This window comes from Mizuhopecten yessoensis, unplaced genomic scaffold, assembly GCF_002113885.1.
Source record: "Mizuhopecten yessoensis strain PY_sf001 unplaced genomic scaffold, ASM211388v2 scaffold11009, whole genome shotgun sequence".
Lineage (NCBI taxonomy): Eukaryota > Metazoa > Mollusca > Bivalvia > Pectinida > Pectinidae > Mizuhopecten > Mizuhopecten yessoensis.
The window spans coordinates 253,704-271,298 of record NW_018408833.1 but is presented as its reverse complement, the minus strand read 5'-3'; the positions used below and the strand labels follow the sequence as shown (position 1 = coordinate 271,298).

At 33.6% G+C, this 17,595-nt stretch overlaps 1 protein-coding gene across 2 annotated transcripts; it reads right to left on the bottom strand.

Moving 5' to 3' along the window:
• Window positions 1–699: 699 nt before the first annotated feature.
• Window positions 700–17,543, bottom strand: LOC110464535 (CTD nuclear envelope phosphatase 1-like). 2 transcript variants are annotated; one of them, XR_002464506.1, is made up of 8 exons: window positions 17,303–17,543; window positions 15,850–15,916; window positions 13,769–13,887; window positions 12,019–12,090; window positions 11,452–11,568; window positions 10,056–10,167; window positions 4,154–9,380; window positions 700–3,876 (listed from the first exon to the last, which is right to left on the bottom strand). XR_002464506.1 is itself a non-coding variant. In XM_021519789.1 (7 exons), the coding sequence occupies exons 1-7, from the start codon at window positions 17,399–17,401 to the stop codon at window positions 9,238–9,240; spliced, it is 729 nt and encodes a 242-aa protein (XP_021375464.1). In that variant the 5' UTR covers window positions 17,402–17,543; the 3' UTR covers window positions 700–9,237. The 2 variants fall into 2 exon arrangements, 1 of the variants encoding a protein (XP_021375464.1); XM_021519789.1 differs by having other exon boundaries at window positions 700–9,380.
• Window positions 17,544–17,595: the final 52 nt, after the last annotated feature.

Here is a 17,595-nt window from a genome sequence, read left to right as displayed (position 1 = left end):
TCACAGCCACATGCTTGCTTTCATGACGATATTAAACACAGTGTAATGAACAAACAAGGTATAGACAGTTTACATTGCTAAAGGTCTATCTCAAAGAAATATGATTCAGGTGAAAATCTACTTATTGATTTCTCTGCCAAGGCCACCTCCCAGTCACAACAGTCACACTTGACTGATTTCTCTACCAAGGCCACCTCACAGTCACACTTGACCGATTTTTCTGCCCAGGCCACCTCCCAGTAGCAACAGACACACTTGACTGATTTCTCTGCCCAGTAACAACACAGACACAATTGACTGATTTCACCGCCCAGGACACCTCCCAGACATACTTGACTGATTTCTCTGCCCAGGTCACCTCCCAGTTACAACAGACACACTTGACTAACTTCTCTGCCCAGGTCACCTCCCAGTAACAACACAGACACACTTGACTGATTTCTCTGCCCAGGCCACCTCCCAGTCAAAACACAAACACACTTTTGACTTTTTTTTCTGCCCAGGCCACCTCCCAGTAACAACACTGACACACTTGACTGATTTCTCTGCCCAGTCCACCTTCCAGTTATAACACAGACACACGTTACTGATTTCTCTCCCCAGGTCACAACACGGACACACGTAACTGATTTCTCTGCCCGTTTCCTGAGCAGATAAGATTTATTAATGTCTAATAACACACAACAAGGACACACTTGACTGATTTCTCTGCCCGTTTCCTGAGCAGATAAGATTTATTCATATAGTCTAATAACAAACAGTGATGCTGACTGCCGTTTCACCACGGTTGTCCAGGTAACAATTGATGGTAACTTTCTCACCCCCATGTCTCTGACTGATCTGGTCCAGCCTTAACATAAAGGTCACATTACAATGTATCTCTATCCCTAAAGGTCACATTACAATGTATCTCTATCCCTAAAGGTCACATTACAATGTATCTCTATCCCTAAAAGGCACATTTTCTTTTGACCCATCATGAGAAGGTTCCAATATATTTTATATATACAACGCAAAATTGCATCGTGTAAAAACGAAAACTGGAAAATTTTCCGATATATTTTACATCCCATCTCTTATTTTAGAAAATATGTACAATATACAGTGGGTAAAATGTCTATAGAGGCAAGTATGATATTCTGTAACCATGAAGCTGTGAAGTTGAATGTTTTCACCTCCGTTCTATTTTTACCCTTTTTGCCTTTGAATAAGTTTACAGTAAGCAGTAATGAATACGTAGGTGAGTTCAACAATTGGTGTGGGGGCAAGGTAGTTTATTTTAAAGAGTGTGAGAATTTTGATGAGTGAAAATATGTTTTATAATAATCTGGACCAGCCTTTGTAACTTGATTGGTGATGTGTCAAGAAAATAAAAATAAAACTTCACCCCCCAATTTTACGGACCAGCTCAATATCTTCACAGGGGTGTGAAAGTTAGTATCATAAACATGATAATGTTCCTTCTCACCCTTATGTTATGCTTTAGACTCTCCTAACTGAGTCAAGTTCATAACGAGAAGGGAGTGAAGCTTTTGATGGTGACTGATACAATAGCATTTATGACATTAATCATTACAGGCAATGACAACAAAAATTATAATCTAAGCTACAATGATATTTGATGGCGATATAAAAATCTGACATGAAATGGAATATATGCTCTAAATGGCATAGCCACCGTCTTCCTGTCTACATGTAATACACTTACTACAGCTAATACAAGGACTCCCGATTTATAGAAATACCTTATAGAGAAATGTTTACATTATTTGAATCGAGGAAATCTTAATTACAGAATTATATGTACAAAATGTTGAAGACCAGACTTTCAAAATATAGAATCCAGATAGGAAACAAATTCCTGATCTTATGCAGACCGAAAGCTAATGGAAACAGGAGTCCACAATATAACAGTAGAGTATTGTCACCAATACTACTACATTACTACCTAAAGTTGGGTGTAGTCACTATCAATAATGTGCCGTCTACTGGGAACATACCGTACATAAACACTGTACCTGGGAATACAATATAATTACCATACAGCTCAAAGTCTGCTGTGTTAACAGGAGTTTACTAATGGTTCAGAACACTAACATTACTACACCGGTACAGTACAAAAGTCGTAAGGTACTGTATAACATGAAATGTTTGTTGTGTATAAACCTTGGTTTTCATGGATGCTATGAACCACAAAAATGAATACAGCGAATTTGATTGATGTGGTTTACTGAATATTTATATGTGGTATCCATGAAAGTTTTTACTGTGAAACTACCTAAATAGCTTCAAACCATGAAAGAAAATACTTTCAAACATTTCATTTTATACAGTAAGATATTTCTTAATCAGGAAAACTGTCGAAGGGATTTTGAACTAAAAGAACTGCAACAAAAAAAAGTAGCTGCAGATTTCTCTTTTAAAAAGAGAATTTATGCTTCTTCTCATAGGTATCATTGCAAGTGTTTCTTTGTAAATATATGAAGCTTTACATCAAGCTAATTTAAAGAATATTCAGAGGAGTGACTGAGAGGTTTAAAACAATATGTTGAATCCTAAACATGTTGCTATCTCCTCCCCTGACTATCAAATAGTAACACTACACATCTGGGTATGAGATAATTAGTATATATACTGAGTCACATATACAATACTGCACACATACAACAATGGGTTATAGTAAGGTAGGGCTAGGACACAATTGTACAGCACCGAACACGTACAAAAACGAGTATGTATGGACAGGTAAGCCACAACAACAACAGGTAGGTTATAGGATGGAAAGAAAATTATTACAATTGTACTCACTATATTTATATGCTTACATAATCAGCAAAGGGTATACATATACACCTATTTTACCACAGATAAGCCTAAACAGTTCTAAAAAGGGTATTAAGTTTATTTCCCAATTTGACCTTGATACTAGGGTTCGTCTCTAAATGTATCAAAACAGTTACAGTAAATACTGTCCGACTAAAATAAATTCTTGATAAGTAATCGTTGCTTTTTCAGATACTTGACAAAATTATGGCAATAATATTTTTTGACAACTTAATTTTTCTATAATACTTCAATTGAGACAAAGGTAAATAATTCAATATACATGGGAACAGTCACCCCCTCTGAAAATTCACTGCTATCTAAAGCTGCCTCGTTTGATAGTGCTTTCAATGTGGGAGTAATTTGTATTTTACAGTCTTAACAATTCATTGTCACTTTGTGTATAAATCTTATAGCTCCAAGCTCAAGTAATTTTCTTCATGAAAAGAGATGGTCTCAGACCTAGATATTTGATCGGTACATATGTTAAGTATGACCAATATACCTTGTACAATAGTCCTCCCTCCCCACAGAATTTTATATTAATATATCTACATAACCACAGAAATGTTATATATCAATACAAAGAACTACAGTCCAATATATGCTGTTAATATCATTTTTTATATAGTCGTAATAATTGGAATTTGACTAGATAATCAAGAGATCAAGAAAAGGTTTGATTTATTTTTGAATTTCAACCTAGGTATTCATTGAATAACAGACAAGTGAATCACATATAGAGGGACAGAGGATTAGATCACTCATCAGTGGAACAGATTGTCTGGTTAAACACAGAAACACAGGCCAGACACTCAAGTAATTTTAAAAAAAAAAGCAACTATTAGGATTAATGAGGGTTAATGAGGTAACAATTTTAATGACCTTGAAACTCATTTAGCCTAATTAGTTGCCTGACAGCTGTAGTTGTGTTGTTATTAAAGTTGTCACAGTAACAGCCTAAAGTTCACTATGAGCCAATGTTCATCTCTAGAGCCTATAGTTTATAAGTGTTGTAGTTCATCATAAGACCCCAATGGTCAACATAGAAACCTTAAGTTCACTATGAGCCAATGTTCATCTCTAGAGCCTCTAGTTTATTAGAGTTGTTGTTCATCATTAGACCCCAAAGGTTAATAGAAACCTTAAGTTCACTATGAGCCAATGTTCATCTCTATGACCTATAGTTTATGAGTGTTGTTGTTCATCATTAGACCCCAATGGTCAACATAGAAACCTTAAGTTCACTATGAGCCAATGTTCATCTCTAGAGCCTATAGTTTATAAGTGTTGTAGTTCATCATAAGACCCCAATGGTCAACATAGAAACCTTAAGTTCTCTAATATGAACCCCCAGTTGACCAGGGAACAGAAACAACTCCTTTTTCATGCTTTGCATACATTATCCTTTGACATCTACCATGTAAACATATACAACTACAACTTTTAGTATTTAAAGTATCCTCAAAATGCAAGCTTTCTAACTTTCACATGGAAATAAAGTCAAGCAATACCTAGTAAGATAATACTATGAAAGAGAATTTTATAAAATAAAAATTGTTGTGCTAGTAAGTACCATCTGTGTACCGTTATACTATCAATCCCCCTTATTCCAGACCAGCTTGGACTGGATGTAATATGAATTATGATTATTGTGACATAAACCTTTTAATCTGATGTTACACAACATATCAAAACCAAAGATTCAAAATACAATGACAGTGATTATACTGAAAGGAAGATAAACACTCCGTTTAAAATGTAATTGGCTCCATCCAGAAATACACCATTCCTGTGTGACCTCCCCATTAACAAATTAAAGTTAGAGACATAAAAGTGATTATTAGATGTCACACATTTTCCCTACAACCTCATTGGTTGATCATAATCATGTGCAGGTTGCTGATTTGTAATATTGACTCTGTTACTTTTTCGGAAACAGCATTATCGCTTTCTCAGGTACACATAACCACATATTCACCTCAACTTAGGTCTATTTTTGAAAATCATATCATGCTCATTCTTGTTACAGAACTTTATAAATTAATATCCTTTTATCCCAGAGAATAACACTTTATCACTCCTGGGTGATGTTTATAGTGAAATGTCAACCAGAGGGAAGGTTTGTGAAGTTTAGCACAAGGTTTGCGAATTGCAGAGTGCTTAACTTCAAAATTCTTTCCCGAGGGTTGAGATTTTTCAATACTTTATCACTCATGGGTGATGTTTACAGTGAAATGTCAACCAGAGGGAAGATTTGTGAAGTTTAGCACAAGGTTTGCGAATTGCAGAGTGCTTAACTTCAAAATTCTTTCCTGATGGTTAATATTTTTTTGCAGAATAGTGGAAGTCCTAAAATCTAACATTCAGAATCTTCTTGTTACTCTCTCAGGTAACAAGCATAAGAATTGTATATCCTTTATTGTCTATTAATACATGATCACTTTTCAACCGAGAGATTTTGTATATCACAATATGGATAAGAAATTCCGCAAGTCCTTAACCAAACATCGACTATCAAAGGTGTGTTGCTGGATGGAGCAATGTTTTCAGAAACCTACGAACACTTGTAAAACCTAACAAAACAAACAGGCACCCTGCAAAATAAACAGTAACACGAAAATATATAGAATTCTGATATCTGACGAACAATTGTGTCTCTATGCGGTATACACCTCAGTTTCGACCAATGGATATATTCAGACAGAAAGCAGTCCCAACTCATATCACTGAAAAAAATAATAGCAAAATAACCGTAAAATATTGAATAATGCTTTTTACATTTCACACTCAATCAACAAAATCAACAAAGTTGTTATATATTTCAATGCTAATAAAGCACTCCATTGGAGTCTGGAGCACACAGTATATACATAACAATTTACCCATCTATACAAAAAAATGGAAACTTGTATATTCATCATCTTGTACACCACACAGCCTTCACTTGCTTGTTGGAACGATGACCTTGAATCAAGGTCAAGGTTATATATATATATTTCAAATATAAAGGAGTTGATGAATCAGTTTAGTGTATATTCTTGTTATTCAAGTCTGGTTTATGCTACAGATTGATTGAATTTGTTTGTACCATTCTTGTTATTAATTTAATTTACTCCCCTTGTAGTTACTGAGACAAACAAATTTAATATTGCACACATATTTTTACGTATTTTTTTTAGAAATTAATATAAGTGAAAAAAATCTTTATCTGAAATGTGAATTTTAACAGAAATTAATTTTGATCTTAAATTTTATGTTTAAATAAGTTGCCGGTTTTTCTGTGTGATAACATTCCTTATTACAGTAATTCCCATAGCACTTTCCCCTGTATTACACAAATTTCGCACCAATAATGCACACCTATCTAACAGATGACTTTGTCATTCTGTATTCAATAGTCAAGCCTATTACACTTAATCTATAAACTATATATCTTAACACTTGTTTGACATAAAATAGCAGGTATATCAGGGATGCAATTATTTATCAAAGATTTTGTTTCCTCAATTTTTTCTTTTATTTAAAAGACTTTGATTTGATTTGAAATATTAAATAATACTGATTTTCTATGGAGGTTAGGTAGGTTGCTACCTTTTCATCAGAACTCCACCTTTTTTCGAATCCCTAATTACATCCCTGGTATAGTTGCAAAAACTCTGCAGAGACAATCCCCCTACAGCCTTGACGTTAACAGTACTAAACCCCTCAAACAGAACAGTAGGACCTATACCCTGTAACTGAGTGAGATTAGGTTATTTCAGTCAAGGGTTAAGTTTAAATTACAAAGTCCTAATCTACAGGCAAGCCTAGGTTGGGATGTTACAGAATCTGAGCCTTAATCTCTCTCAGTTACAGGCAATTGATTTTTTTCTCGTACCTCCTTATTAGTCCATTTTAATTTTAACGTGGTTTACAATTATCCCATCTGGGGCCTCAATTTAAAATGGCATCTGCACTTGTTTCATGATGTAGATTATCGTATGTATGTTATATTGCGAATTAAATAACACCAAAGGCAATATACTGAACGCCATTACAGAATATTTCAAATATAGGTTATTAATCTGTTTAAGTGCGAGAATGATTACATTGACATTTGATATTTGGTGCCATACATAAACACGTAAAGGTGTTTCACAGATCGGATGATATCATAACATCTAGCATGGCGTAAAACATGGGATATCCCTGGCTAAGGTGTGAGAAATTGTCTACTTTAAATGTTAGATGTGACCGGTGTAGTTATCGGTATCCTCACCTAAAACCTTGTCACTTCAGAAATATCACAGATTTATCAATGTATGCATTCCTGTGTATGTTTAAAAAAAAATATACAATCTACTAATTCCAAACATTTATAAACCATAAAGATATTTTACAGGTGAATTCTTTTAAGGAGATTATACTTGACCAAAAAAAATGCATTTGCACACAATTGTTCAAAACCATTCAATTTGCAATTTTAGAAACATCAAATTCACTACTTACATTCAACTCATCATAATCACAGGCAAAAGGAAGTATAAGATACAGAATAAACACCAACACTTAAATCATTCACCCCTGAAGTTTAATAATGAACTATTCCAACCTTTGAATTGGAAGAGTTCAAATGCATCTTCAGGGGTGAATGAGTGAATTCATTATTCATAACGGTCATAATTCACTGCCATTTTTGACCATCACACATTGTACTTAGTTCATTAAGCCCACATGCACAAAATGCTGAAAGTGTTCAAAAGTAAGCTACAACAACTTTGATATTAACAGTGGACATTAATACCTTGCCTTTGAAATAAATGCTGGACTTTCCTCTGGATCTGTGAACCACACAAGTGTAGGTACAACAAAGGGAGATAATTTGAGGTGTTTTGATGAGGTAGAACATATGACAGAGTAGTTGTTTTAGAAATTAATATCAATAATTTTCATTGGTGTCTGATTTTTTTCCTCAATTATTATGTGACCAATTCTGTTAGCAAATAAATCTTGATGCTTTATATACTGAAAAAAAGATAAGATAGTCGAATTCTAAGCAAACTTGCAGAAATGATTATGTTGTAGATAGAATGTAATCCTTACAATCATTCATGAATGTTGTACAGCAAAGAGATTATTCTTAAGATGTCAACGGGCACAAACAGGGAGTACTAGTCAAAACTAGAAAAGGCATCTTAGAAATCAAATAGTTCTACTTTTCATACACATATCTTCCCTCTGCACCCCAGGACGCAGCTTTTTTATCGATTCAGGTATACAAACCTGACCAATTACTAGCCGATACCTGTTTTCTGAGGATTACAGAAGAGGCACACCTACCTTCAATACCTGTCAATTTCCCCGCTACACAGCCGTAAAATTTCTATCATGTACCCCAAAGAAATCAGACTAAGTCTATTGTCTCATCAACAAGGTGTCATATGAAGAGCCTTCGATTTTGTTGTGACATATCCCAAGGGTTTTAGAAAATGTGTATTTCCAGAGCAGCTTCTTGGATTTTGAAGATAGAGAAAAGGACGTCTATAATGTTGTAACCCTGAAGTACACCCGACACAGTGCTGTGACTGTGACAAGGGGTATACACCGTACCCTGTAATCTCAGCTACGTATGCAAATTATCAGTCAAGGAGTATGACAAACCTACACATACCAATGTTTCTACTCCTACTTAGGAAAATTTATGCCACAAATTCTTTTAAATATCTACGTGAACTAAATCCGTGATATATATCTAAAAGCCATTGACACTACACTAGGAGATCATTGAAAGCTTCAAACAGGTTGAAAATTTATATGTATGAAAATTCCCTGATAACACAACCTTTGACACATGCATACGGTACAGCTAGCTTTAAGGACAAGTTTTTCAGACACATCTGTTCTGTTGGCTATATTGTAGATCAGCCGAATTGTAGAATAGCATCTAGCTAGTCATGTGTCATATTTGAAAATCAAATTGTGTTTTGAAAATAATTATAACCATGGTTTTTCCAGCAATGCCCTGCAGCAAAACACATATAAACCACATGTGTTGTGAAGTCATACATGCTTTCCGAAACGCCAATCTCAACCAAGTCTGCGGTAAAATGTTGAATGATGGACAGGAAGGATATCTGGTGTATGTAATTAAGAAAAAGTCACAAGAGATAGAATGGTAGGTATTAGGTATAGGATGATGTTGTAAGGGGAAGGAGAAGGAGAATTTAGTTTTGGGGAGGGATATAGGTGTATACATTGTCAATAGATTTGATATGTAAGGAGGTGAGGTGTTTAGGGGATAGACTATGTATATAGGGGGCTGATATGTAGGGTGTACGTGCGTGTGTGTATGGTATAAGTATGATCATACAAGGCTCTATATTACAGTGAAGATGACAAGATGTCCACAAAGATGATTGCATTCCAGCTGGGCTATGTCCGATGTAGATGCAAGTTTCTACTAAGCACTGATCGCACATCGTTACAAAACCTCAACGCATCCAGCATTGGTAGCAAACAGAGAAGAGCGGTGTCTGTAGGGTCACTGAACCATGACCGTATAGGGATAGCGTTATCTGTAAACAAAAAATAATCAGTTATTTACCTTGTGTAGTAACACAACATTACAACTCGAAAAATTTGCTTAAAAATAAGTTTAAGGGGGATGTGGAATTTCCAAAAGGAAACATGAATTATTCAAACATTTGGGCATTTATACATGTATAGTAAATATATTTATAAATCATGTTTGAAAAATCATTTGAGAAGAGACCTCTGAGTTGGACCCTTAAATTTGATATTTTCCAACTATTTATTTATTCTAAGATCTAATGATTTCATCTGAAAGAACAACTCAAAGCATGTGATTTTATAGAGTTATTTTGCCTCTAAGGTGGTAAATTCAGAAAATTAATTTACGTTTAGAAATTTTAGCACAGAATCCCCCATGGAATTTTTAAAAGGTTGGCAAGTATGACAAACATATTCTGCTAGTAACTTACTTTGCTTTCATTCAGCAGAAAAAATACCTGAGATCACTAACAGATACAACATTTACCAATGTATAATCATTGCACTTATGAACATACTTATAAAATACAAAGGTCTGCATAAGTCCAAATGTCTGCTTAACTTCAGTGTGCTTAACTAACCACTGAACAGGAAAATAAATTCAAACTTTTTGTCCAAAACTTAACACTGACTGCCCCGAACAGTGGGCAAGTAGGTTTGTACAGGCCTAAACAACCTACCTTGATAATTTCTATATGCCACTGGTGAATTGTCAAGTATAAATATACTGGAAAGGTCACTGCAGATATCACATAAATCCTTGGTGTAGCTGCCTTCTGCTAAATGACAGTGCTGAAATAATGACAAACAAGATACAAATAACTACACTTAATAACAAAAGTTAAGTGATCTACATAACAATATTAGCCATGTGTTGCTTTACATGAGGGAAAGATAATAAAGTCTGTCCATTGCTGTATAGTTACAGGGAACGATAACTCTGTCTTTCAGTAGGTAGGGAAAGTCAACAAACACATTTTCTGGTTCCATGTTAACCACTGAAATAAGTTCACTATATCATTACGAGGGTTTGTGCTGCCATCAATCCAGGTTGCTTTCAAAACTATACTGTATTTAGATAATCAGTGTAGGAAAACAAATGTCTCTATAACTTACCTGCCTATAATACATTTACTATATATCACTTACCTGCCTATTATACCTGTACTTTGTATAACTAATAACTTGCCTATTAAACCTGTACTATGTATAACTTACCTGTCTATAACACCTGTACTATATGTAACTTACCTGTCTATAACACCTGTACTATGTATAACTTACCTGCCTCTAACACCTACTTTATATAACTTACTGTCTTTAACACCTGTACTATATATAACTTACCTGTCTATAACACCTGTACTATATATAACTTACCTGCCTATTATACCTGTACTTTGTATAACTTACCTGCCTATTATACCTGTACTATATATAACTTACCTGTCTATAACACCTGCACTATATATAACTTACCTGCCTATTATACCTGTACTTTGAATATCTAATTACCTGCCTATTATACCTGTACTATGTATAACTTACCTGTATATAACACCTGTACTATATATAACTTGCCTGTCTATAACACCTGTACTATGTATAACTTACCTGCCTCTAACACCTTCTTTATATAACTAACTGTCTTTAACACCTGTACTATATATAACTTACCTGTCTATAACACCTGTACTATATATAACTTACCTTCCTATAATACCTGTACTACGTATAACTTACCGTCTATAACACCTGTACTATGTATAACTTAACCTGTCTATAACACCTGTACTATATATAACTTACCTTCCTATAATACCTGTACTACGTATAACTTACCTGCCTATTATACCTGTACTTTGAATATCTAATTACCTGCCTATTATACCTGTACTATGTATAACTTACCTGTCTATAACACCTGTACTTTGTATAACTTACCTGCCTTTAATACATGTACTATGTATAACTTACCTGCCTATTATACCTGTACTTTGTATAACTTACTTGCCTGTAATACCTGTACTTTGTATAACTTACCTGCCTATTATACTTGTACTTTGTATAACTTACCTGCCTATAATACCTGCGCCGCAGTATGCCTTTATTATTGTCCAGTTTATCCGCCACAGCTGCTCCGTAGATTTCCATACTGGCTGTAAACACCACTAGGTCATACCATTGACTTACCTGTCAACGGATCAAATAGATGTAAGATAAAAATAATTACAAATTTAATATTATATCATAACATTTAAATATCAGCAAACATTGATTGAAAGCTTCCTTGAATATTTTATTTAAATTCTCCGAGCAATTCTTGACCAACAATTCTTTTATCTTCAGAATATCATTATTTTCAATTATATTGTACTATTTCTATATATAGTCTCTCTTTGTCTTTATCTTATTTTAGATAAACAATGTTGACAGCTATCTTTTGAACTAGTGGGTAAATATATAATTTCTGTACATACGATGAATTCATTTCATGCCAGTATTTATATTTAAATATGCATTCAATTAAGATTTATCTGGGTGAAAACTAAGAAAAGCATTGGAGTGACATACTATCTGGATATAAAGTACACAGAGCAACATGAAATTCTATTCATTAGCACTGCGTCATGGGTAACTTACAATTTCTAAGAAATAATCCACATGTGGTCTCTTGTGTACAAAAAATCGTACAGGATGTCGGTCAATATTAACCTGTAATAAAAATAGATAGTTCAAATTGTAAAATTGTTCTTGATTAAATTAAAGACATCAACAAAAAGCTGTAAATTGTAATATCACTTAAAATTCAGTTTCTCCCTCACCATAAACATTCTACATGAATTTGTAATTTTTTATACATGTATATTTTTGAATGAAAAATCTCAAACAATACTATTTCAATGGAAAATCTCTGTTTTTGTTATATATAAACAGGGTACCGTAAATTCAGTTTGGACAAATACAAATATATTTCATCTATATGTTTCTACATATGGATTGTCAAACCAAACAAATTGTTGGAAGATAAGAAATTTCATTTCTAAAAAAATAAATGTGTTGTTTTTATAGCACAATGATCTTAACTTAAACAGCGCTTCTTTGAAAATTGCAGAACAAAAATTGGGGTAGGCACAAAAAATAAGGTAGATATGGTACCAGAAACAAAATTTGGTTTGTTTGGCCTTAAATGATTCATTAGTCAAGTGAAACTGAAATACATGGATATATATATATACATACATGAACAGGCAAAATATTTTCAATTTCAACCTCACAGTGTTTTATCTACCCTTTATTAATTAAACATTTCAAGTTCTCAAAATGACAGATTTCAAAATTCAAAAAATCAGTTTGAAAATATGACTCAGGAAGTATGATCAGAGGTATATACAAGAGGCCCAATGGGCCTGCATCGCTCACCTGGTATTAATCTCACACTTGTAATCGTAAAAGTGGACTAAAAGTAACAGCTACAGGCAGAATATAAGTGTTTGATTCATAAGAACCTATTAAAAGATTTAAACATGACACCTGTGACCTTGAATGTCGAACAAGGACATAGGGTGTGAAATACCTTGAAAGTAGGTCAAGGTAATTCATTTGAACAAACTTGGTAGCCCTTCATTTCAGCATGCTACAGGCCCAATTTCAGTACCCTGTGCCTTTTGGTTATTGAGAAGAAGTTGCTTGAAGATTTCAAGACATTTGACCCCTGTCACCTTGAAAGTTGGTCAAGGTCATTTATTTGAACAAACTTGGTAGTCCTTCATCCCAGCATGCTACAGGCCCAATATCAGTACCCTGGGCCTTTTGGTTATTGAGAAGAAGTTGTTTGAAGATTTTAAGACAGCTGACCCCAGTGACCTTGAAACTGGGTCAAGGGCATTCATTTGAACAAACTTAGTAGCCCTTCATCCTATCATGCTACAGGCCCAATATCAGTACCCTGGGCCTTTTGGTTATCAAGAAGAAGTCGTTTGAAGATTTTAAGACATCTGACTCCAGTGACCTTGAAAGTGGATCAAGGTAATTCATTTTAACAAACTTGGTAGCCCTTTATCCCAGCATGCTACAGGCCAAATATCAGTACTCTGGGCCTTTTGGTTATTGAGAAGAAGTTGTTTGAAGGTTTTGATATATTTGACCCCTGTGACCTTAAAAGTGGGTCAAGGTCATTTATTTGAACAAACTTGGTAGCCCTTGATTCCAGCATGCTACTGGCCAAATATCATCATCCTAGGCCTTTTGGTTACTGAGAAGAAGTTGTTTAAAGTAAAAAGTTGACGCCGGACGCCGCACCATGGCATAAGCTCACTTGCCCTTTGGGCAGGTGAGCTAAAAAATTTACACTGATACCATGACATACACACACATATATATATATAATTACTTTAAGGACAAAATCGGGTGGGGTTCCAGGTTTAACTGTCGGCTTTAACACGCCATCATGATGAGAATGTATCAGTGTTTCATCTAGATCAAGTACTAATGTCTTCCTCTTAAGCATACCTGAAATACATCAAAAGGAACCAATCCATGCAAGATTTAGCAATATTGTGACTACGTATACACATATCACACTTTAATATACATGTACAGTACAGTGTATTTCGTCTGCGGATTGCAGAGTTGTCTTCTCTTGGGAGCAGGTATCGATTGTTACATCATTGGTCTGTGTGAGAAAATTACTTCGTTTTCTCAAAAATTGATGACGTTACTCTCACAAACAAGTGACTTAACAATCAATACCTGCTCCCAAGAGAAAATAACTCTGCAATATGCAAAGACGGTATAACAGATCATGGAATTAGATAACAAACTAGTGACCTAATTTGAAAATAATATTTTGTTGTACAGGAATTTATGAGTACAAAAAGCATAATGTTAAAACATGTACCAGCAAATTAACACAATTACTTACGACAATACATGTCTGGTACATTCTATTAATTATGTAGTACTAGAGAAGCAAGATTCACATGATTGGTCAACGGTGACATCTTATCATATCTACAATTACTATAAATACACACTGGTTGATGACTGATATGGTTTGTATGTATGTGTATATAAATGTTGATCAATATGTGACACTTAACAGAATGTTTTTTGTTATTATAATTAAATGACTCATTATTTCACTACAAGCCGATCTGAAGAGTCTGAATACTGTAGTCCATTTTTAGTGGTTAACCATTATATATATCTCAAAAATCTGTACTATAGTGAGTGTGAATACATAAAAAAATGCATATTATACATATTATTAATTAAACTTAGTGAAATCAAATTAATAATAAATTTTAAGTTTATTTTATTTTAAACAAAAGATTATATGAAGCCAGACAGTTTTCATTTTTAATCAAACTTTTTTGCTTTTATTAGATTAATTGTACACTTTAGATGAATCAAAATATTATGACTGATTTAAATTTAGAAACACAAGTAAGGAAATAAACTAACCCAATCATCACAAGTTAGATATCTTATGTCATCCATTAATACACATGTACAGATTAAAGACAAACAGTTTTGCATTATTGGCATTACCTCTGATAGAAAATTGTCTATAATTATATCAATCTAATTAAAATGAGATCCTAATTCCCATTCCTCTACGATACTCTTACATTAGGTAGAGGAACAGGAATTAGGATCTGATTTTAATTAGATTGTAATTATATATAATATCACATCACAAGGCAATTTGATGCACGAGTTGATCTACAAATCATACAGATCTTGCAATGTTCATTCTGGACTGTGTCATATGCAGTATATATATAAATATATAGTAGATAATAAATAAATAAGTCCTTGCGAAGGAAAATATAGAATAAAAACAAATTTTTCAGATCGTCCGCTAGGCCTTTCTGCCTTCTAGGGCTTCTTCAGGCGGATTGTAATATATATATATATATATATAATAAAAAGTGATTAAATGTCCATGTGAAGGAAGTAAATATAGAAAAAAAAAAATTAACGACTGACTAAAAAACTAGCTGCTTTCACCCTTCACAGGGCTCTTTAGGTGTTTAGGATATTTAGGTCACGTGCGTGCTTATTAATTAGTTATACGTTTACCGTGTGTGTGCTCTGGGAATTGTTTATACCGTAACAGCAATACACTGAACGATGACCTGATCGTAAATGTTCAAGTGGCGTATATAAGACCATGACACTATAATATTGAACCAAGTTTACACTTTTCAAAAGTGAATATATATATCTATACAGTTAAATATCATTATCTTAACTTACCTGTCTGAAGAATCTCCTAGAAGAGATGAAAGTACTAAAGACTCTTTGTTGAGAATTTTTCTTTTTATAATATTTCTTCGTAGTTAAAGATCATTTTTCTGCTTTTATAATATACAGTTATATATACGATAAATATATATATATATAGGTGTACAAGAAATATTGAATATACACCAAAGTAAGTTCACAAATATGAATAAATATACTTACTAAGCCTATGCTTGGATAGTGGTGATAGAGGTATAACTTCATATCTAACTGTTTGATGTTGTATAACCTGCAAAACAAATGTAACATTACTTTCAAAACATGGGCTTTCAGGTTTTACCTTGTCTCGCACATGTATGTTATTTTTGCATTTCTAGATTTCTTTTCCACTGTGGTATTTTGAAGTTAAAAACTTCCTTATAAATACTGAAAAAATAACCAAAAGGCTTCAATACTAGTCCAGGGAAATAAAATATGCTCTCATAGGCAAAATGGACATTTAATGAAATTCAATTCAAAACTGATAAAAATCTACCAGAAAATCTTTCATGACTCAGGTAATGATCAAACCGGCGAGGACACAGCAATTAAAAATTATCTCATTCTGTTTTAAATGCAGACTGACAATTTTACATTTCAAACTACAAACTCATTTAAATTTCAATCCACAAATTTGAGAATCACATGGTTTCAGTGTGGGGGTACAATTTCTTATCAATATATTATATATAATTAAGCATTATCCACAGTTCATACAGACTTTACAAGTATCTCCTTCTTGCAATTTTCCAAGTTATAATAATGACAAAATCTCCTGTTGTGGATTGTGCAAAAGAAATCAAATGAAGTAAATGAAGATGTTTTGTTCTGGGAATTTAATTTATAGTGTTGTCCTTGCATGGTCATCAATTAGAACTTTATTCAAGTTTCAAATAATTGCATTTATCTACTGTATTATTTGAAATCGTTTAATGCAGTCTACATGGGAACTAGCGCACTCAATTGCAAACTGACCATATCTTGTGTAAACACAATAACTATTATTTTCTATATATATACAATATGTAGTATGTACCCAGTTAATATTATTTTTATCTACAGTAAGAGTCTATACTTTTGTTGATTTATATGTAATTTTCATGCTCATTAAAGTAAACAACTGCCTGTTTAAATGTTTTACAAATGATTGACATTATAGCTACAAGTAATAGTCCACTTGCATATTATTTTAAGGAAGTTGAAGTAAGCCACATACTTCACGGGTGAATGACCTTGTGTTTAGGATATTTAGGTCACGTGCGTGCTTATTAATTAGTTATACGTTTACCGTGTGTGTGCTCTGGGAATTGTTTATACCGTAACATCAATACACTGAACGATGACCTGATCGTAAATGTTCAAGTGGCGTATATAAGACCATGACACTATAATACTGAACCAAGTTTACACTTTTCAAAAGTTACTATGACCGGTTTAAATATTTAAATAAGCGGGCACGTGCTTGTTTTATTTCAAAATATTTACAACGAGACCTTCATCATAATAAACATTTGAATCCGCATGTTTAGACATTTCAGTGTCATGGGCTTTACAGACGTTTGATATATCTTGAAAACAACTATCTGTCTATTTTTAACAGTGATAACATAACCTAGTTAAAATGTGTGTCACTTACCGTCCTGGCCTGTCTTTTGAAGCAATAGCAAACGAAACTCCAGATTTTAGCAGCCAGCAAAAAGAAACCGCGTAATCCCATAACAAAGTACTTGATCATGAGTGTAGATGATTTTATAAAGACCTTGTAGTTCACTTATTTTGTCCTCTAGAGTCTTTAATTATGTAAATAAACAACAAGTTGCAGGTAACTGTCAACTTGCCTTTTATCTGCAAGGCGCCATTGAATTCCCACAATTCTCCTTCGTGCAAAATGTCCCGATTTCTTGTATTTACATTGATTGTAAAGCAAAT

What these genes read in the sequence shown, in the direction of transcription:
- LOC110464535 (XM_021519789.1), bottom strand. Translation starts at nt 17,401, where the DNA reads ATGATCAAGTACTTTGTTATGGGATTACGCGGTTTCTTTTTGCTGGCT. An exon ending in TCAAAAGACAGGCCAGGACG is followed by an intron (nt 15,917 to 17,302) that starts GTAAGTGACACA and finishes TTTGTTTTGCAG; the next exon opens with GTTATACAACATCAAACAGT. An exon ending in GGCATATAGAAATTATCAAG is followed by an intron (nt 9,381 to 10,055) that starts GTAGGTTGTTTA and finishes TTTTGTTTACAG; the next exon opens with ATAACGCTATCCCTATACGG.